This window comes from Labrus bergylta, chromosome 13 (genome assembly GCF_963930695.1).
Source record: "Labrus bergylta chromosome 13, fLabBer1.1, whole genome shotgun sequence".
NCBI classification, from domain to species: Eukaryota; Metazoa; Chordata; class Actinopteri; order Labriformes; family Labridae; genus Labrus; species Labrus bergylta.
In genome coordinates this window covers 27429040-27449046 of record NC_089207.1, presented here as the reverse complement: position 1 = coordinate 27449046, position 20007 = coordinate 27429040, and the positions used below count along the sequence as shown (strand labels likewise).

At 42.7% G+C, this 20007-nt stretch overlaps 1 protein-coding gene across 1 annotated transcript in view; it reads left to right on the top strand.

Moving 5' to 3' along the window:
- lrp2a (low density lipoprotein receptor-related protein 2a) overlaps nucleotides 1–19982 on the top strand; it is a 45090-nt gene extending 25108 nt beyond the window's left edge. The window contains exons 40-81 of the mRNA XM_029279402.2: nucleotides 293–1225; nucleotides 1343–1508; nucleotides 1597–1755; nucleotides 1860–2149; nucleotides 2247–2447; nucleotides 2638–2664; nucleotides 2780–2815; nucleotides 2918–3160; nucleotides 3268–3393; nucleotides 3905–4024; nucleotides 4589–4720; nucleotides 5342–5543; nucleotides 5632–5927; nucleotides 6729–7395; nucleotides 8099–8269; nucleotides 8353–8576; nucleotides 8750–8927; nucleotides 9561–9757; nucleotides 9944–10189; nucleotides 10352–10480; nucleotides 11955–12074; nucleotides 12774–12890; nucleotides 13276–13392; nucleotides 13520–13657; nucleotides 13784–13906; nucleotides 14195–14323; nucleotides 14638–14769; nucleotides 14856–14987; nucleotides 15097–15240; nucleotides 15324–15489; nucleotides 15573–15701; nucleotides 15814–16037; nucleotides 16166–16345; nucleotides 16847–16966; nucleotides 17162–17252; nucleotides 17399–17466; nucleotides 17981–18098; nucleotides 18193–18313; nucleotides 18586–18693; nucleotides 19452–19568; nucleotides 19649–19720; nucleotides 19803–19982. Of these exons, the coding sequence (XP_029135235.2) occupies nucleotides 293–1225; nucleotides 1343–1508; nucleotides 1597–1755; nucleotides 1860–2149; nucleotides 2247–2447; nucleotides 2638–2664; nucleotides 2780–2815; nucleotides 2918–3160; nucleotides 3268–3393; nucleotides 3905–4024; nucleotides 4589–4720; nucleotides 5342–5543; nucleotides 5632–5927; nucleotides 6729–7395; nucleotides 8099–8269; nucleotides 8353–8576; nucleotides 8750–8927; nucleotides 9561–9757; nucleotides 9944–10189; nucleotides 10352–10480; nucleotides 11955–12074; nucleotides 12774–12890; nucleotides 13276–13392; nucleotides 13520–13657; nucleotides 13784–13906; nucleotides 14195–14323; nucleotides 14638–14769; nucleotides 14856–14987; nucleotides 15097–15240; nucleotides 15324–15489; nucleotides 15573–15701; nucleotides 15814–16037; nucleotides 16166–16345; nucleotides 16847–16966; nucleotides 17162–17252; nucleotides 17399–17466; nucleotides 17981–18098; nucleotides 18193–18313; nucleotides 18586–18693; nucleotides 19452–19568; nucleotides 19649–19720; nucleotides 19803–19970 (7577 nt within the window). The 3' untranslated portion in view covers nucleotides 19971–19982. The remainder of the gene's footprint in view (nucleotides 1–292; nucleotides 1226–1342; nucleotides 1509–1596; nucleotides 1756–1859; nucleotides 2150–2246; nucleotides 2448–2637; nucleotides 2665–2779; nucleotides 2816–2917; nucleotides 3161–3267; nucleotides 3394–3904; nucleotides 4025–4588; nucleotides 4721–5341; nucleotides 5544–5631; nucleotides 5928–6728; nucleotides 7396–8098; nucleotides 8270–8352; nucleotides 8577–8749; nucleotides 8928–9560; nucleotides 9758–9943; nucleotides 10190–10351; nucleotides 10481–11954; nucleotides 12075–12773; nucleotides 12891–13275; nucleotides 13393–13519; nucleotides 13658–13783; nucleotides 13907–14194; nucleotides 14324–14637; nucleotides 14770–14855; nucleotides 14988–15096; nucleotides 15241–15323; nucleotides 15490–15572; nucleotides 15702–15813; nucleotides 16038–16165; nucleotides 16346–16846; nucleotides 16967–17161; nucleotides 17253–17398; nucleotides 17467–17980; nucleotides 18099–18192; nucleotides 18314–18585; nucleotides 18694–19451; nucleotides 19569–19648; nucleotides 19721–19802) is intronic.
- Nucleotides 19983–20007: the final 25 nt, after the last annotated feature.

Below are 20007 nucleotides of genomic sequence, written 5' to 3'. Positions count from 1 at the left end.
TATCTCTATATGAAAAAAAAAAAAAAAAACAGAGAGCCTTTAAGGTTGACACAGGCCTTAGGCAGAAGAATGCCTAAAGTAGAGAAGTATAGTTTAAAAAGCTTCATCAAAGTGTTGAACTCAGAACCCGGTGGTTAGATAATAGACAGTTTGATCAGGTAGTTTAGAAAAAGCAGAGACAGCTGAAGACGTGTTTGTAAGATCATCCCTATAAATGATGACATATCCGGGAACCTGTTGTGATTTATAATGAATATATGATACCATTTAAGATAATTGGATTTTTCTTTAGGAAACCTGTACTTCACCAACGCCTTCTTAACTGAGACCTACGTGGAGGTTCTGCACCTGAACACCACTTATCGCAGGGTGCTGCTGAAGACCCAGGTGGACATGCCACGACACATCGTGGTTGACCCCAGAAACAGATACCTGTTCTGGGCCGACTATGGTCAGAACCCCAAAATTGAGCGAGCTCTTTTGGACGGAACCAACCGCACTGTTTTAGTGTCATCGGGGATTATTACTCCCAGAGGCCTCGCTGTGGACTGGCAAACTGGCTACATCTACTGGGTCGATGACTCCTTGGATATGATCGCCCGAGTCAACCCTCAAGGAGGAGAGACAGAAGTAGTCCGGTATGGCAGTCGCTATCCAACTCCTTATGGAATCACAGTGTTTGAGAATAGCATCATCTGGGTGGACAGGAACCTCAAGAAGGTGTTACAGGCGAGCAAAGAGCCGGGCAGCACAGAACAGCCAGCTGTCATCAGAGACAACATCAACATGCTGAGGGATGTCACTATCTTTGACCAGCGTACCCAGCCCACCACGGCCCAGGAGCTGAACTACAACCCCTGCTTAGAGGATAATGGAGGCTGTGCACACTTCTGCTTTGCACTCCCGGCATCTATCATAAACAACCAGGAGAAAAAATGCAGTTGCGCTTTCGGGAATCTTGCAGCAGATAACGAGAACTGTGTGGTTTCAAGGGATGATTATCTCGTCTACACTACTGAGAGCACTGTGCGCAGCCTGCGCTTGGACCCTGAGGACCATGCATTACCCTTCCCTGTGGTCAATGTGCCACGTACATCTGTGGCTCTGGATTTCGACCTTACAGACGGGAGAGTCTACTTCACACAGAGCTCAGGAGCAGGAGCGAGCAAGATCAGCTACATCAGCCTGTCCTCTCCCACTGCGGCTCCTGTAGTCGTGGCTTATGGTATAATTTACACTACAACACACATGCTTTATGTATTCTTATTGAAATGTTTTTATGGATGAAGAAATGAATACCAGTGATGCTGCTGATGTTACTTTGGTTGTTGTGTTTGGACAGACCTAGGTGCTCCTGATGGTATTGCCTATGACTGGATAAACAAAAGAATTTATCACAGCAACTATGTTAACCAGAGCATCAGCTCCATGTCTGTGGATGGCTCTCAAAGGACTGTGATCGCACATGTGTCCAGGCCAAGGGCCATCATGCTGGATCCCTGCAGGGGGTGAGCTGAAACTATAAACACTATTCTTGTCCATTAGATTAAACTGAGAAATGTAAAAAATAAATGCGTAACCTTCATTGTTCCATAGATACATGTATTGGACGGATTGGGGAACCCATGCAAAGATTGAGCGAGCCACCTTAGGAGGAAATTTCAGAAAAGAGATAGTGAACAGCAGTCTTGTGTGGCCCAATGGACTGACCCTGGACTACCAAGAACAGAGACTGTATTGGGCAGATGCCAGCTTGTAAGATCTGATAAAAATATCCAGTGTTAACATACATCCTGTTTTATTTACACTACGTTGTCAAAGCTCTTGCTTTTATCCGTTTTTTTTTGCTATGCCATCAGACAGAAGATTGAGCGATCCTCTCTCGAGGGGGCTAATCGAGAGGTCATCGTCAGCACAGCCATTTACCCCTTTGCTATGACCATGTTCGGTCAGTTCATCTACTGGACTGACTGGAACACACGCAGCATCTATCGGGCCAACAAGCACGACGGTTCTGACCAGAGGGTCATGATTCAAAACCTTCCATCTCGGCCAATGGACATCCATGTTCTCGCCGCTAGCAAGCAACAGCAGTGTGATAGTCCCTGTCAGCAGTTTAACGGAGGCTGCAGCCACATCTGTACACCAGGTACGAGCAGCTTCATCTTGTTTGCTTTATATTTATCGCACAGTATTGAAAAATGTTGCTCATCATTTCCCTCTTCCATGCAACTTTACCTTTTTAGGACCCAATGGAGCGGAGTGTCAGTGTCCATCTGAGGGTCGATGGTACTTGGCTGACAGCAAGCACTGTATCCCTGATAATGGGACTAGATGCCAGCCTGGCCAGTTTACCTGTATGAATGGCCGCTGTATTCGTGCCCAGTGGAAATGTGACAATGACAATGACTGTGGAGATGGCAGCGATGAGTTGGAGAGAGTCTGTGGTAAAGTTTGTTCCATTGTCGTCATAGATCATCCTAAATCTCACTTGTCATGATTTGTGCTAATTGAGTCATTCTATGTCCTCTTGTATGATTTAATGAGAAATCTCCTTTCTGCTCTATTTAACACAATACTCTGTCTTTAACTGCACTCATACTAACCTTTTCTGTACTTTTGCTTTAAAAATCTAAGGACCTAAACCTGTCTTCAACTTTGTTGGTGTGTATGCTTGCAATTCAAGAATATATATCAATTAACATGCACCTTATCCCTACGTGTTAAAAATAAATCAACACTAACAAACACATTTATTCCCTTATATCTTTGCATGCAGTCCCACAGCTGCTATCATCTTTTATTGCCTTGTCAGGTAAAAAAAAGTTCTTCTAATGCCTGTGCGCATCAGTTTCTTTTCTCCTGACCTCTTCTCCATTGGCCAGGACTCTGACTTGTTCTTCATTCTGATTGGCAGCATTCCATACATGCGAGCCCACAGTGTTTACTTGTGGCAACGGCCGTTGTGTTCCCTACCACTACCGATGTGACCACTACGATGACTGTGGAGACAACAGTGACGAGGTGGACTGTCTGTTCAGACCGTGTGACCCCAACACAGAGTTCAGCTGCAACAATGGCCGCTGCATTGCAAAGGATTACGTTTGCAATGGCATCAACAACTGCTATGACAACGGGACATCTGATGAACAAAACTGCCGTCAGTAATCCTAAAATGTGCTAGAAACTGTACAAGGATCAGTGTTGGAAATCAAAGTGGTTATAACGTGTGGATCCTAATTACATTCTTACTTCTGATTATCTTAGCTGAGAGAACCTGCCAGCCAGAGCACACAAAGTGTCAGTCCACTAACATATGCATCCCACGCTCATACCTGTGTGATGGAGACAACGACTGTGGGGATATGAGTGATGAGAGCCCCACTCACTGTGGTGAGTACAGTACCAAAATACATCTCCCCGTTAGTCAATCCTTAGTCCCTCCCTCGTTTTAGTCATGATGAACAAATGCAGTATTTCATTGATCTAATTGAAATATCCATTGTTGGCAAAGTGTTTTATTATTATATCTGGTTCAAGATATGGTATCAAACCACTCCCATTCTTAAGAGTTCTTTGCCTTGCAAATTAGAAAAGGATTTTACCCAGAAACATTCAGTTCAAAGAGAGATAAACACGCCTAATGCAATTTTTTTTAATCAAACAATAAAACAAATATATTTTTATTGACACATATAGATTCAGTAGTTAGAAATCTAATTCATTACAGGAAATTTTGCAAATCTTTATTTTAATCAATCTTGATATATCAGGATTGCAATCTTAGTTGTGAGAAAGAGGATATAAAAGAGTCAAACAGACGGCCCCTCATCAGCCTTGTTGAGAATCCCACACTGTCAAGTCCTCTCATTGATTTCATGCTTGTCTTCTACTTTCTTCCTAGCTGCATCCACATGTTCCCAGACTGAGTTCCGCTGCTCCAGCGGACGCTGCATCCCCGCCCACTGGTACTGTGACGGAGGAGCTGACTGCGCCGACGGCTCTGATGAACCCCTCTCCTGCAGTGAGTGTTGCACAACTCTCTCACACCCCCAAAAACGGACCCGTCTGCTTTGTGTGTCTGCCCCCCGCCCAGTTATCAGCTGCTCTGTTATTGTGCAGTTGTGTCTGTGTGCGTCTCCATCTGTGTGTGAGTGATGTAGCAGAAAGTGCGAGTCAGTGGTGTATGTCTTTGTTGACGACATGGTCAGTCAGGCCTCCTATTGTGTGCTGCATTCCTGTGTGCTGACGCCCCTCAGTGTCCTCTGACTAACAACACCTCCCCCCTCCCTTTGTCCATCAGGGGTTACAGAGCCTCACTTTGGCTTTTGTTTAGATAGCCCACCATGCATGGGAATGGGGAGTTGCCATGACTATTTTGAAAGCTTTGCCTGTGTTATATTGTGCTTTGCTTATTATTAAGAAAGCAGACGGGGGAGTACCTGAGATAATCGGAAAAAAACACAAAGTAGAAAAGTGAAATAATCTACTTTGTATATATCTTGTATGTATATTGTATCAGAAGGTACTGGGAAAAAGTACTGTGCTTTTCTATCAGTGGTTTTAGTTGAATTCTTTGTCTTTTCAGCCACACAGGCCAGAACCTGCAACTCTGATCAGTTTCGCTGTGATGACGGCAGGTGCATCGCCTCATCCTGGATCTGTGATGGAGACAATGACTGTGGAGATATGAGTGACGAAGACCAGAGGCATAATTGTGGTATGCATCCTTTCATAACCTTTCTCTCTCTTTCCACATCTTCTTTCCCTTTGTCCTCTTCCTTATCCTTTGCTGCATCTCCTCCCCTCGCAGCCGATCCTCTTGTTTCCCATCACTCCTCCACATCCCCCCCCCCCCCCTTGTTTTCCTCATCCTGTCATTATTCAGGATGCTGATGGATTAGGATACACACCACTGGGGGAGTGTTGTGTGGGAGACACTGGCAGTCAGTGCCTGGCATCTTGGTCTCCTGTAGAAGGTCTCCATCCCAAGGAGCTGACATTCCTGATTTCTCCTGCCTCACTCGTTACTTTGTGCATGTCTCCGTTCTCTGGCTTCCTGGCTCAGGGTGGATCAAGACTTTTATGTCTCACCGATGTGTGCTCCAACAATAAGGTGCCTGAAGCTAAAGACTTCAGCACAGCCGGAGCCTCTGTAGGAGACTCACTTCAAAACAATGTGCATCAATCACGTTAGATGGATGAAGAATATAAAGTCACGGCTGCATGTTTGGAAATAGAGTTTGGAATGTACGGACTGCCAAAAATGCAGGTTGTCGCTGGGTCATCATCATCATTATTTAACTTTTGTAAACCCCCTCTTTTTTTCTTTTTTTTCCAGCAAATCGCACATGTTCAAATCTAGAATTCACCTGTGCCAACAATCAACCGCCACAGCGGAAATGCATCCCTCGTGACTGGGTGTGTGATGGAGATGCAGACTGTGCTGATGCATTAGATGAACATCAGAACTGCACACGCAGATCCTGTGGCATCAATGAGTTCACCTGTAACAATGGCCTCTGCATACGCAGCGCCTACAGGTGAGAAAAAATACATCAGAAATTAGACCTTCAATAAGTCTGTGTTGGAAAGTGAGTTCACCTTTTGTGGCCTTTTGTTTGAAATCAGGTGTGATCGTCGAAACGACTGCGGAGACGGTAGCGACGAGCAGGGCTGCACCTATCAGGCGTGCCAACAGCATCAGTACACCTGCCAGAACGGCCGCTGCGTATCCCACGACTTTGTCTGCGATGGAGACAATGACTGCGGGGATGAGTCTGATGAGCTGGAGCACATGTGCCACACACCGGGTCCCACCTGCCCCCCGGGAGAGTTCAGATGTGACAATGGACACTGCGTCCCCCTGAGCCAGGTGTGCGACAGGAGTGATGACTGCTCTGACAACAGCGACGAGAAGGGATGTGGTGAGTGTGAAGAAATGTACAGAACAGCTGAAGGAGTTATGCCATTAACAACATCCTTTTATCTTTTACCTGTTTTTTTTTTTTTTTTTAAAGATTTATTTTTGGGCATTTTGTGCCTTTATTGGAGAGATAGGACAGTGGAAAGAGTCAGAAATCAGGGAGAGAGAGTAGGGAATGACATGCGGGAAGGGAGCCACAGGCCGGATTTGAACCTGGGCCGTCCGCCTGGAGGGCCACAGCCTCCATACATGAGGGCGTGCGCTCTAGCCTCTGCGTCACCAGCTCCCCTCTTTTACCTGTTTTTTGTGCTGGATCCCTCCAGCTCCTGCATGCTCCCTCTAGGGGAGATGTCAAAGAAATGCTGTTTGAGGTGTGGGGGAAAGAGAGTGAAATCAAAGCAATTTGGCCACCAAGAAATGGTTGAATGGGGGCGCTGGTGGCCCAGTGGTTAGTACGCGCACACCCATGTCCAGAGGCTGTTGTCCTGGAAGCTGGCGGCCTTTTTTTATGTTTTTATAATATAAATAATAATCAGAAAATGTAAACGCTGCAGTAAGAACATTTCTAAAAGCACAAAACATGTTTCAAAGTTGTCTTCTGATGCTGCACAAGGCTTTTCTATCTACACAGACTTCTAATTCAAACCACAAAACCTGTGATTTTGAATTTGCATTATATTTTTATATTTAGAGTAAGAATGAAAAGTCACAGTGATGATAAAGTGTAAAAAAAGTTGAATGAACAAACATGCCTTGTTATGACAGTGATAACTGTGTTTACATTACGCTTCTCTGACTCTAGGTGTCAATGAATGCACCGACCCATCTGTCCACCACTGTGATCACAACTGCACTGACACACCCACCAGCTTCACCTGCACCTGTCGCCCTGGTTACCGCCTCATGTCTGACAAAAAAACATGTGATGATGTCAACGAGTGTGCGGAGACGCCGAACGTATGCAGCCAGATCTGTGAGAACACTGTGGGCTCCTACATGTGTAAGTGTGCCCCAGGATTCCTCAGAGAGCCGGACGGCCGCAGCTGCCGTCAGAACAGCAACATCTCACCCTACCTCATCTTCAGCAATCGCTATTACCTGAGGAACCTGTCTACGGATGGAGAGGCTTACTCTCTGATCCTGCAGGGCTTGACCAGTGTTGTGGCCATGGACTTTGATCGTGTTGAAAAACGACTTTATTGGATTGATGTGAGCCGCAGAGTGATTGAGAGGATGTACTTCAATGGCAGTAACAGAGAGGTTGTGGTCAATGGAGTTTTACATGGAGAGGGACTTGCAGTTGACTGGATAGCAAGGAAACTCTACTGGGCAGACAGCTTCTTGGACTGTCTTAAAGTCTCGGAGCTGGACGGTCGATTTGTGAAGAAACTGGCTGAGCACTGTGTGGACCCCAATAACACCTACTGCTTTGAAAACCCCAGAGCCATTGTGTTACATCCCAAATATGGGTGAGTTGGACGCAAAGAGAGCCCAATCGATGTATTGGTTTTACTCTTCATATTACCTCTAATTTATTGCAATAAATTCCCATATAGTATATAATATATAAAGAAAGTGCAAGTCAATAAACTACAGAAATAAATATTTATAGGCAGAATTATTGGGCACATTTGATCATTCTCTGTCTTAATTAAATTTTTTGATTGTTGAATACTATCGGCAATATTTTTTTATTGAATGAGAATTTCATTTTCACCCAATTTTAAAATAAGTTCTTATTTTGTATTAGTAGAAAAGTATAGGACAAATAGAGATGGAACTGACAAGAGTTATTGGACAGTTTATTTAGTAAGGATTCTTTTACTGAGCTCCAAACAATCCATTGCTTTGTATTTTATTGCTGCAAGTGCTTAATGCCTTAAGACCTGTAGACACATTTTCTGTTTATATATTCATTTACAAAATGTCTTACACAAAAAGATTACACAAGCAGTTGAGTTTACTAAATTATCTAAAGGTGTAAAAGCTGACATAATTACAGTTAGATGTATTATTGTTTGTTGTAAAACATGTTCTTCAATCTCCATACAAATCCACCAACAACTAACGGCCAAATTTCAGTGATACTCTGTATTTAGTTCAGATGTAGAGATGTTCTTTTCTTTGTAGACTATAATGGGATGTTAAGTCATTGTCTTGCCTCTGTCTTAGATATGTGTACTGGACTGACTGGGGAGACAAAGCTTTTATTGGTCGTGTTGGAATGGATGGAACCAACAAAACAACTATCATCACCACAAAGATCGAGTGGCCCAACGGGATCACAATTGACTACACTAATGACAAGCTCTACTGGTCTGATGCTCACCTCAGTTACATCGAGTAAGCACATTTGTCTCAAAGTCAGCATGCTGGTTCTTCTTCTTGTAAAAACAGATAGACTTTGACTTGTATTTCTTTTTCAGATACTCAGACTTAGACGGTCACCACAGACACACAGTGTACGATGGAACGCTGCCTCATCCTTTCGCCCTGACCGTGTTTGAAGACACTGTATACTGGACTGACTGGAACACACGCTCAGTGGAGAAAGGCAACAAATATGACGGCTCTGGTCGTGAGCTCCTAGTTAACACCACCCACAGGCCATTTGACATTCACGTGTGCCATCCTTACAGACAGCCTATTGGTGAGTGTTGTGTTCAAAACCTGTTGGTCATTAAACTTTTGTCTTCAAAGCAGCTATTTTCTTTAACTCGACACATATCCATTGAAAGCCATTTTAAATATAATTCTCAACCACGAGCGGAACAATACCTGTCGAGTATCTGAGAATGCTGTCTGTGTCTCTTCCTCTGACAGGAAACAATCCTTGCGCTGTGAACAATGGAGGCTGCTCTCACCTGTGCCTCATCCGTCATGGGGGACGGGAACACACCTGTGAGTGCCCCGACCATTTCCTGACCGTCCAAATAGGAGGTGTGAGCCGATGCCTTCCTATGTGCACCAGCACCCAGTACAGATGTGCTAACAATGAAAGGTTTGTTCAGATTTCTTCTTGTGGCACTTTGTGAGATCAGTTTATGATATCTGCAGCTTAGTAAACATCTTATATCATTGTTTAAGAGGGATACATTAGTGTGACTACTATAAAGGAATTAGTCCACTGGTCTTTTTTTGTTCATCTTTCTGCCATAAAATTGATTTTTCTGCTCAAAACCTTGAATTGCTTAATGTATTTATTAACTATGAACTAATAAAAAGTTCTAACTTAGGCTGTTCACTAACTTGATCCATCACATGTCTTTTCAAAACGTTGGACCATGCAGTTCAGTTAGAGTCTTTCCATTGGGAGATAGTGCCCCCTGCTGTTTGTGGTATAAGTTCATGCATCAGTTGTTACAAAATCTCTGTTGGCACAACATTTCGGACTCACTAGTTGCAATGATGTGGTCAGTAGATGCTAAAAATCCTGTTTTAGATAAACATTATTATGTAAAATAATTGCTCAAATGTTAGATGCTTCATGGCCCACATTTGATTTTCAAGCCCACTCACAATTTAGTTCTTTTATAACGTTTGTTTAGTTTATGTTGTGATCTTTAAATTGTTGAAAGTAGGCCAAGAGAAAACACTTTGTAGTGTGGTTGCTAAACTACCTCTGCTCCCACAGATGTATTCCCATTTGGTGGAAATGTGATGGTCAGAGGGACTGCAGAGATGGTTCTGATGAGACCTCCACCTGCCCCGCTCGCCACTGCAGGCTCGGCCAGTTTCAGTGCAATGATGGAAACTGCACCAGTCCACACTTCCTGTGCAACAGCAACCAGGACTGCCATGACGGCTCAGATGAAGATCCTGTGCTGTGTGGTGGGTTTTGTTCTTCTGGTTGACTCATTTGAAATTTCTTCCGAAATATAGTTGATTTTTTGAGGCTCATTTTAAATGCATTTACTTCAACTTCTTTCCGTTATTCTGAACCTGTTTAATGTGTCTGCATTCATACTTTTCATTAAGACTAGCTCCAGTAAACTGATTGATTTGCCTTCCATCTAGCTACACACCAGTGTGAAACCCGCCAGTGGCAGTGTGCTAATAAGCGCTGTATCCCTGAGTCATGGCAGTGTGACGGTGAGGATGACTGTGGGGATCAGTCTGACGAGGACCCCGCCCACTGCTCCACCAGGACCTGCAGCCCCGGACAGTTCAAATGTCGCAATGGACGCTGCATCCCCCAGAACTGGAAGTGTGATGTGGATGATGACTGTGGAGACAACTCTGACGAACCATTAGAGGAGTGCAGTATGTTTAGATTCTTTATCTTTTATTTTCTTTTACAAAACTTGTGGGTTGTTTTTTTTTTTAATTGAAATTGGAATCAGGTTAAATTTTAAAACTAATTTATTTTGATGTTTAAAAAATCTTTTTCTAGTTTAATTGAAAACCTGGTGTTTTTCTCCACAGTGGGACCTGCATATCGATGTGATAACCACACAGAGTTTGACTGCAAGACCAACTATCGCTGTGTGCCACTGTGGTCTGTTTGCAATGGCCAAAACGACTGCAGAGACAACAGTGATGAGCAGGGCTGTGGTGAGTTGAGCTTCAACCATCCACGTGGCAGAGCTTAAGTCCTCTTTACTTAGTGGCAATGACCTGAAGAATGTCATTTCACAAGATAATAAACCCTTATTTTAGAGCTTTACAGGTTAATCACATCACATGTATTATCCTATAGTGAGATGATTCCAGAGATTTTAAACATGTACAGCATGGAAAGAAGATTACGTTCATATGTTCATGGAGTGATTGAAGGGCAATTAGCTAACACCTCAGCCTCCTCTAGAACATTACCCAGTGAGGTAGTGGGAGGTGCTGATGGAGAGGGTCTCACCACTCACCCTCCCCCACCATCTGCCTCTCCCTGAGAGCACCACAGATTTATGAGCTGTCCAGTGGTATGTCTCTACATATACGTGTGTGTATGTGTGTGTGTGTGTTGTTGCTCTGTCCTTGCGTGGGGGCAGGGTTCACACAAGCCTCTTTGTACTTTGCTACGATCCAAACACACCCATCGCGGCCCTCCCATCTCTTATCGGAGGCCCTCTCTCCATTAGTGCCATGCCCGCGCAGGACGGGAGATCCGTGCTAATCTTCCTGTAAGAATGTAGCAGATGGGCCAGGTGGAGGGCTAGGAGGGCTCACACTGCGCTATCTTTGACCCCCAGCACTGTGTGGTAGAGATGGCTCAGAGCGGCTCTCCTCCACTCCTCTCCAGTCTGTGCTTCTCATCTCCTGTAGTCTTATCCTCTACAGAAACACACTGGCTGCTCTCCTCCCTTTATGACTACTTTAATTAAAAAACAAGATGCTGTTTATTTCAAACTGACATTTTCATTATTACTTAAAGCCTAAAAACTTCCAGTCAGTTTCATCAGGCTTTCCTCTTATGTCATGTCATTCAAAGCTTATGAAACAGGTGTATATTTGTTCAATTGGGATGACAATTAGTGTACACCATTTAACTTTATACATTATGCAAGCCCTGCAAGTAATCCAGCTCTCGTGTTAAATGTTCTGTGTTAGCCAAGTGGAGCTTATAAACAGGCATAAGACATTTAATGTGATTTATAAGTGTTGCCATATCTACATAGCAGACATCTATGCTGCCTGTAATACTGAGGACAATTATTTCATATGCTCCTAATTTAATTTTGGTTCAAATAACTCAGGTAACATAATGTTATATTTAAACTGCTGAAAATCAGACTTAATTTCTTTAGTACAAGCATATGCATACTTTGCAAATACAGTATTGCACGTTTTTATAGAGACACATATTATTATCCCTCAAAGGTAAAATAACAACAAAACAAACACCAACAGAGTTTTCATCAATTATTCATGCACCAAGTCTAGAGATCCTTTAGGTGCAGTTTAGTATAAAAACAATCCTCAAATAGAGTTTTTTTTAAAGACACTATTTGGCACAGCGAGAGTAAAAGATAGACTAAGTGGTGTTATTAGATAAAGAAAAGCTTTATTAACCTGCATCTTTTTCTCCCAGATGAACTAACCTGTGATCCTAGTGGAGACTTCCGCTGTGACAACCACCGCTGCATCCCACTGAGATGGAGCTGTGACGGGGACGACGATTGCGGGGACAACTCTGATGAACGCAGCTGCAGTGAGTGCAACATTAAGCTCAGCTGGAGCGTTTGCTTTGAGTACTTAGGGGACTGAAAATGGAGGTACATTGTTTTGATATCATGTAGGTGTCTTTTAAGTGGGTTTAGTGGGAGATTTAGCTCAGCTCCTGTGGATTGTCCAAATGAGAAAGGGGTGTTGATGGCAAAGAGTCAATCTGCCATGATTTTATCAAACAGCAGGCTGGTTTTGTTTGAAGCTCAACACTTCACCCGTCGTTGGAGCGCTGAGAAAGGTAGTCTTATCAACTGCTAAAGAAACAGGCTGTCCTCGGCATTTCAGCACGAGGGAGTGAAGGAGTCTGTCACCCTTTGCCCTGAAGAATTTAACACGTCTGAGAACATGCCAGTTAATAGCGATAATGTAGCTTCTCAAAGGAGGACGAGGGCCTAGAGTTAAATCATAGTGCTACCTCTCCACTAGTTGCTGCATGAGCTCACTGCAGAGGAACAGCTGCACATGCTGCTGTTTTAGTGTGGTTGCTGGAGGTTTAATGCCGCAGTATGCATGAAAATAATAAATAACATTTGAAAATGTTAAGAACTGTAAACAGGTTAAAACTTACTCACAGTCAAATTCAGGACTAAAAGGAGTTTTTGACATCCCTCTGATCAATGCATCTCTGTTTTGGAGAATTGCTTGATTGTTTGATTTCTGTCTTCATGCTGTTTTTCCTTAGCTCCACGCGCGTGCACAGAGAGCGAGTTTCGCTGTGATAATCTGCGCTGCATTCCTGACCGTTGGGTCTGTGACCATGACAACGACTGTGAGGACAACTCGGATGAAAGGGACTGTGGTGAGTGGAGGGTCTTTGTTGGCTGGCTGTTTGTGAGTAACGGAGGGCTGCACTAAACAAAGGAGCAATAAAACTTAGAAAAAAAGTATTGAAGCTCAGAATAGACAGACAGGACCACCTATAGGCCATCCATTCAAATATAGTTTATTCACCGGCCTGCTCTCTTATTTATCTTTAAGTGCTTATAGAATTCAAGACAGATCAGTGTTTTTTAAGCATCACTTGATGTTACAAAAGAAGGTAGAAAAAATAAAACCATCTTGGGGATAAGTGTTTTAAACAACTTGCTCAATGTGTCTTTACTGTAGCTTTTCTCTTCTCCATGAATGCAGAATACTTTTCTAGGACTTAAAGCTACATTTGTTCTGGTTTGGATTTCTTGCAGAGCTGCGGACTTGTCATCCTGGTTACTTCCAGTGCACCAGTGGACACTGTATCGCTGAACGTTTCAAATGTGACGGTAACCCCGACTGTCTGGATTATACCGATGAGACATCATGTCGTAAGTGTCCGGCAATGGATCTCCACCTCGACTAGAGAGCTTTAACATCAGTGAAAAGAAAAGCATGAATGTGTTCCTTTTTCTTCTGATCACACGTTCAGTCATTCTTGGCCTGATTGACTTTCAGCGACCCGCTATCCCAATGGCACATACTGCACCCCCTTCCTGTTTGAGTGCAAGAACCACGTGTGCATCCAGCCGCACTGGAAATGTGACGGAGACAATGACTGTGGGGATAATTCAGATGAGGAGCTTCACCTCTGCTGTAAGAAGGAACATCAACACACACAACAACACTTGCCAGATTCCCGGCAAAATGTCCTGCCAAGAATTAACAAGCCAAATATTGTCTCACTTTTTCGTACATGGATGTGTTCCTGTTCGTCCACAGTGGAAATCCAGTGTGAGACTCCGTTCCGTTTCCGCTGTGACAACAACCGCTGCATCTACAGCCACGAGCTGTGCAACTCTGTGGATGACTGTGGTGATGGCTCTGATGAAAGACAGGAAAACTGTAAGGATGATAGATAGTTGCTTGTGTCTTTTTTGAACTAATAACTTCATTATTTAAGTACATTTTAGGCTTTTTCTTCCACTCTTGTGTTTGATAATTCCTTTTAATTGTCCAAGTTTCTTAGAAATCAATTGGTTTGTTGATTTTAGTGGCCTTGTATCCATCTGTCTTCTGGTTCATTTAATGCTTTGTTGTCTGTCTTTTTAATTGATTCTGTAAAGACTCCATGTCATTGTAAGTGAGGGTTGAATGAAAATGAAGTGAGTTGATATACTTCTTTCCGTTTAGGCCAAAGCCCGACTCATGGACCCTGCACAGACGAAGAATACAAATGCAGTAACGGCCAATGCATTCCTCTGCAGTACGCCTGTGATGATTATGACGACTGTGGAGATCAGTCAGATGAGCTCGGTTGCCGTGAGTAACAACAAAGAGAAAAATGAGTCAGGATGAATTGACAAATGAAAGGTCACTGTGTTAGATAATGACTGATATACTAAATGTACTGCACATGCACATTGTTTGAGTAACCCAAATATACCAAACATTTCCATACCTCAAAAGCCCAAACACAAGTTATAAACACAGTTATATACAGGTATGATCTCTACTTCTTCTTGTTTGGGTACTTACATTAATACAGCATAGAAGTGGACATACTGAAGGTGCTTCACAGTTTCCTTCAAAGTCAAGTCTGCTTTTCAGTGTGTTTCTGTATTTGTTCTTCTCAGACCATGGCAGTGGGCACACATGCAGTGACAACATCTGTGAACACAACTGTACTGACCTGACAGCAGGAGGTATCCTCTGTTCATGCAGGCCGGGCTACAAGCCCAGACCGACAGAAAAACACACCTGTGAAGGTAAACAATAAGTTTTATGGTCATGTTCTGGATTCATTTAAAAGTATGTCTACACATTCATTATGGTTCTCTCTCTCTGGAAATAGATGTGAATGAGTGCGAGGTGTACGGCACATGTCCTCAGGAGTGCAAGAACACAAAGGGCAGCTACGAGTGTTTTTGCGCTGAGGGCTTCCTCTCATTTGGAGAGCCACATGGGACAGAATGTGCCGCCCAGGGTGAGAGCTCAGCGTTGGCACACAGCAGAAAGAAATTCCTCACAAATGAAAAACCCTCTGCACTGAAATTTCTGATAGCATTCCCAACACCTCATTTTTGTGTTTATAGGAAACCCACCGGTGCTACTCTTGCCAGACAATGTTCGCATCCGTCGTTTCAACCTGTCCTCTGAGCAATATTCAGACTATGTGGACAACTCTGAGCACATCCAAGCCCTGGACTACCTGTGGGATCCAGAAGGAGAAGGACTCAGTAAGACAGAAAGCTTTTTATTTGTCTTGGCTTAACAACAGCTTCTCTAAGGTTTGATAACCTTCATGTGTTGTGCTGTGTAGGTATTGTTTACTGGACAGTCCTTGGTCGAGGATCTCAGTTTGGATCCATCAAACGCGCCCACATGACTACATTTAATGACCACGGTAACAACCCAGTGAAAGAGGTGGACCTGGACCTGAGATACATCGCTAATCCTGATGGCATTGCTTTGGACTGGGTTGGCGGGTAATTAAACCTTTGATCATTACAGAAGTTGCTCTTTTGTTTTTTGTTCCGCTGCTCAGTACATATTCGTCATCTTTTTTTAGGCACATTTACTGGACAGATTCGGGCACCAATCGAGTTGAAGTGGCTAAACTAGATGGGCGGTACAGGAAGTGGTTGATCCACACAGATCTCGACCAGCCAGCAGCCATTGTTGTTAATCCATCTCTTGGGTATGAACCTGTTGTGATTATGTAAAAATGTATATGTCACGATCATCCTTTATTTTTTTGTGCATTCAAAAGAGTAAAATATTTTGACTCTGGAATGACTCTGTGTGGGCAGAATGATGTACTGGACGGACTGGGGCAGGAAACCCCGAATAGAATCAGCTTGGATGGACGGTCAGCACAGGGAGGTCCTGGTGAGGGAGGAGGATCTGGGCTGGCCTACTGGTCTGGCTCTGGACTACCTGAATGGGAATAGAATCTACTGGTGCGACTCCAAGGAAAACATCATCGAGTCCATGAAGCCCGATGGCACAGAGAGAAAGATCATCATATCTGGAGGTCAGAATATTGAGATTGAAGTAAAAAGTATTATGTCTGTCACTGATGTATTAATTGTTATATTTTAAAAGTGGAGGTGATATGAGAGTATGATTGGCATTTAAAGTAATGTGTTTTCTCTGTTTCAGACATTGGACATCCATTCAGTCTGGATGTGTTTGAGGGGCACGTGTACTGGACAACAAAGGAGAAAGGTGAAGTGTGGAAGACCAACAAGTTTGGGAAAGGAAACAAAGTCAAAGTTCTAACCATCAACCCCTGGCTGACTCAAGTCCGCATTTACCAGGAGCACCGACACAACCAATCAGGTCAGGAGGAGTGTTCAGAAAGTGTTTGTGTATTGCATTATGTTAAATCATAATGTTATGTCACTCTGCTATCCATCTACACATTACACTGTCGATGAAAATAATAATGTCGAGAGGCATCTTTGAGTATAGAAGCTAATATAAACCAAAAGGAACAAAAGAGAAACGAGGACAGTAATCGACATGTTGTTTTTCAAACTACTGTAAGAAAATGTAACCTTCAATAAACTTCCAAAGAAGTACAGACATATCAAGCAGCTTACAGTTAAACAACATGACACAAAATGTGAAACAAAATAAGAATAAAACACAAGAGCATTTAAATCATGAGGAAAAAAAATCATTCAAGAAACAATTTTGAAACACAGAAAGAGAGTGATGTGGAAACATCATAAAATGTGTTGTCATTTTGCTATTCACATCATAAAGTGTATTTCAGGGAGTTTTCCTCTTTTTTGCTGTGACAATATCTGACAGTCCTTTTTGCGCTTTTCTCCTCAGTACCCAACCCTTGTAAGAATGTGTGCAGTCACCTCTGTCTCCTGCGGCCTGGTGGGTATACCTGCGCCTGTCCACAAGGCTCCTCGGCATTCGAGTTTGACTCCAGTAAATGTGATGCAGGTAAAAAAGAAGCCGGAGTCGACGTTACAGCTGCCTGCACTGTGTGTTGGCTGCATTTAATTTTGCATTCATAAATCCATTCTTCACACGTGCCTGGCTGCTCCCGTGTTGTTTTGTGATTGTGTGGTGTGACATTGTTTTGTTGTTCTTGTTCTTGTTGTTGATTTTGCGTTTGCCTGGCTTTTGCTCCTGCAGCCATTGAGGCACCTGTTCCAATGCCCCCTGCATGTAAATGCATGAATGGTGGAACCTGCTACACTGGTGAAAGCGGTCTGCCAAAGTGCAAGTGAGTCTAGGTGGTGCCGATTCAAGCAGTGATAAACTGGCTCTCCATCACAATATTTACTTCCATACTTGATATTTTTTATTTGATATTTGCGGCATTCTCAAATACACATCATGTTTTTTTATGACGGTCATGACTTCTTGCAGGTGTCCTTATGGTTATGTGGGCAGCTACTGTGAGGTGGGAAAGTCAAGAGGTGCTCCAGCAGGAACAGGTATTTTATTTTTCATTTTTTATTACTGTTTAATGCAATTGTCTATTTTTATTTACAGTTTGAGAACAACTTAAAGGCACTTAACAATAGCCGCATTATCTCTCCTTTAACTGGAAATAATGACAAAAAAATAAATTCTCCCTCCACAAGAGCTAACATGTGGGAGCTGCTGTAAAGGAACAATCCTGATCCGTTGGCTTTATTTTAGCAGATCCGGGCCAAACATGATAAAGACACACTTCATGCTTATCTTCCTTTAAAGTGCTTAAAAAATAACAACTTACAAAAACGTAATCTCAGCAATTTGTAAAGATGTAGGCTGGCCAAATGCACTAAACATTCCTCTAATAGATAACCATGTCATAATCTACTGATCACTGTCTCCAGTGGTTTACTGGACCACATGAACAGTATTTGACTACTCAGCAACATTTTGAACAGGAGGAATTTGTATTAGTAGCATCTTATGGTGACTGCCCTGTATGCATATATGTAAACTCTGTTTTTTCTTCAGCTGTGGCTGTTTTACTGGCAGTCATCATCATTCTGATTACTGGTGCTTTGGCTGTCGGGGTTTTCCTCAACTACAAACGAACAGGATCTTTCATCCCCTCCATGCCCAAACTACCCAGGTATCTTAGTTTTGGAACACTTTTAAAGTATTTTCTAGCAATGACAAAAGAATTGAGATCAAAGTTCAAGCTGGACTGTTTTGTTTTCGCCCAGCCTCAGCAGCCTGGTGAAGTTCGCTGACACAGGGAATGGGGTGACGTTTCGCTCTGGTGATAATGTTGATCTTGGACCGTCACGTATTGGAGTGTCATTCATTGACACAGCCATGCAGATGGTGAGTGCCGCAAGGATGTGTATTAGTAGTAAATATTTTCCCTGAATGTGTACTATCAGCATTTTGTGACTCAAAAACAAGTACTCAGTTGTAATTATTGACAACTTTCTTTGAAGTATTTCTTCTAGGACTGCTTGTGTAAGCAGTATTTAGAAAGCAGAAAGAAAACTGTAAAATCCAGTGCATAAGATAAACTTTTAATACCTTTATTTTCATCTAAAACGTGGGCTGTGTCCTATTTACAGTAATAGCTGTGTTTAATTTCCACACAGGATGAAAATTTTGCTGTTGAAGCTGGGAGGCAGCCAATCACATTTGAGAACCCGTTATATGCTACCGCTCCTGTGTCCAGTGATCCTGCTGTCATTCATGCCACACAGGTATGAACAAGTGCTCGAGTGAAAGTTTGGAACTTTTTAAATATTAAAAATTATTTAAATGACACACATGAAAAAAAAACACTAAGACGTCCAGTAGCTGACAATAAATCATTGAGAAAAATGTATCATACATAGACTGATTGCTATCTTAATTTCAGCTTCTTCTCTTTTTTTATCTTACTTTTGACACTAAAATCTTTTTAAATTAATAAAATGAAAAACACGCTCTAGAATTCAGAAATGGTTTGTTTACTAGTGTCACACATTTGTGTTAATTCCCTTTTATAAAAGGTTTGTAAGCATTAAAGAATTATAGTTTGAACACATCTATTTCAAATATCGTCAGATAGCCAACTATACTCCTTAAAATCTAAAGCCAGCTATGAAGTTGGATTTCTTCCAAAAAAAGAGGAAGACTTTAATTTACAATGCAAAAGAGATGTTTTCAGGATTTAGATACCCACTTCGATGAACATGTTTTAAGATGAATAATGTGAATAATATTCAGGGATGCAACAGAAAGTGTTCAGAGTTTTACTGGCCAGGAGAGCCTTTGTCATTGCAGAAAAATAACCAAACATTTGTGTGAATAAGACGTCTTGATGTGCAGAGAGGTCATGAATGTTGCATGGCTCCTGTTATCGCCTGAGTATTTGATTGACGCCTCTCATTTTAAGATTGATGTTATAAATTAGGCCAATAAGTTCCTGGTGGTGGTTTCTTGTGAAAGGTTAAAGGTTAACCCCGCCCTTCTACAGGTGACTGTAAATGTGAGTGGTGAACAGTTGGAGAACAACTTTGTGAACCCGGCATATCGAGAAGATCAGAACAAGGGCATCATCAACACGTCTACTGTAAACACCAAACCTGTGCAGGTGAGTCTCTTATGTCCTGCATGAAACATTCAAAAAATGGATGCATCTGTTATGCCGCATCATTGTTTGTTTGTCTGCAGGAGTCCAAGTGGAGCTTTTTCAAGAGGAAGTTAAAGCCAAGCACCACATTTGAAAACCCTTCATATTCAGAGGTAAGTTTGGACACAGTTTAAACAATAAAAAGACAAATATGAAGACACAAAACAGAAGGTTCACCTATATATTGTTTTGCAGATGAAGGATGAAAAGCCTGTAGACAGCGAGGACCCCTCCGCCCCTGAGCCATCTCCGTTTGTGCCCCCAACAAAGCCCCCGAAGAAAAATCGTCCTGGCACCTATTCACCAACCGAGGACAGTTTCAAAGACACAGCCAACCTCGTCAAAGAGGACAGCGATGTATAACCCGCCTCTCAAGAGATGGGAAATGGAAGAAAGAAAG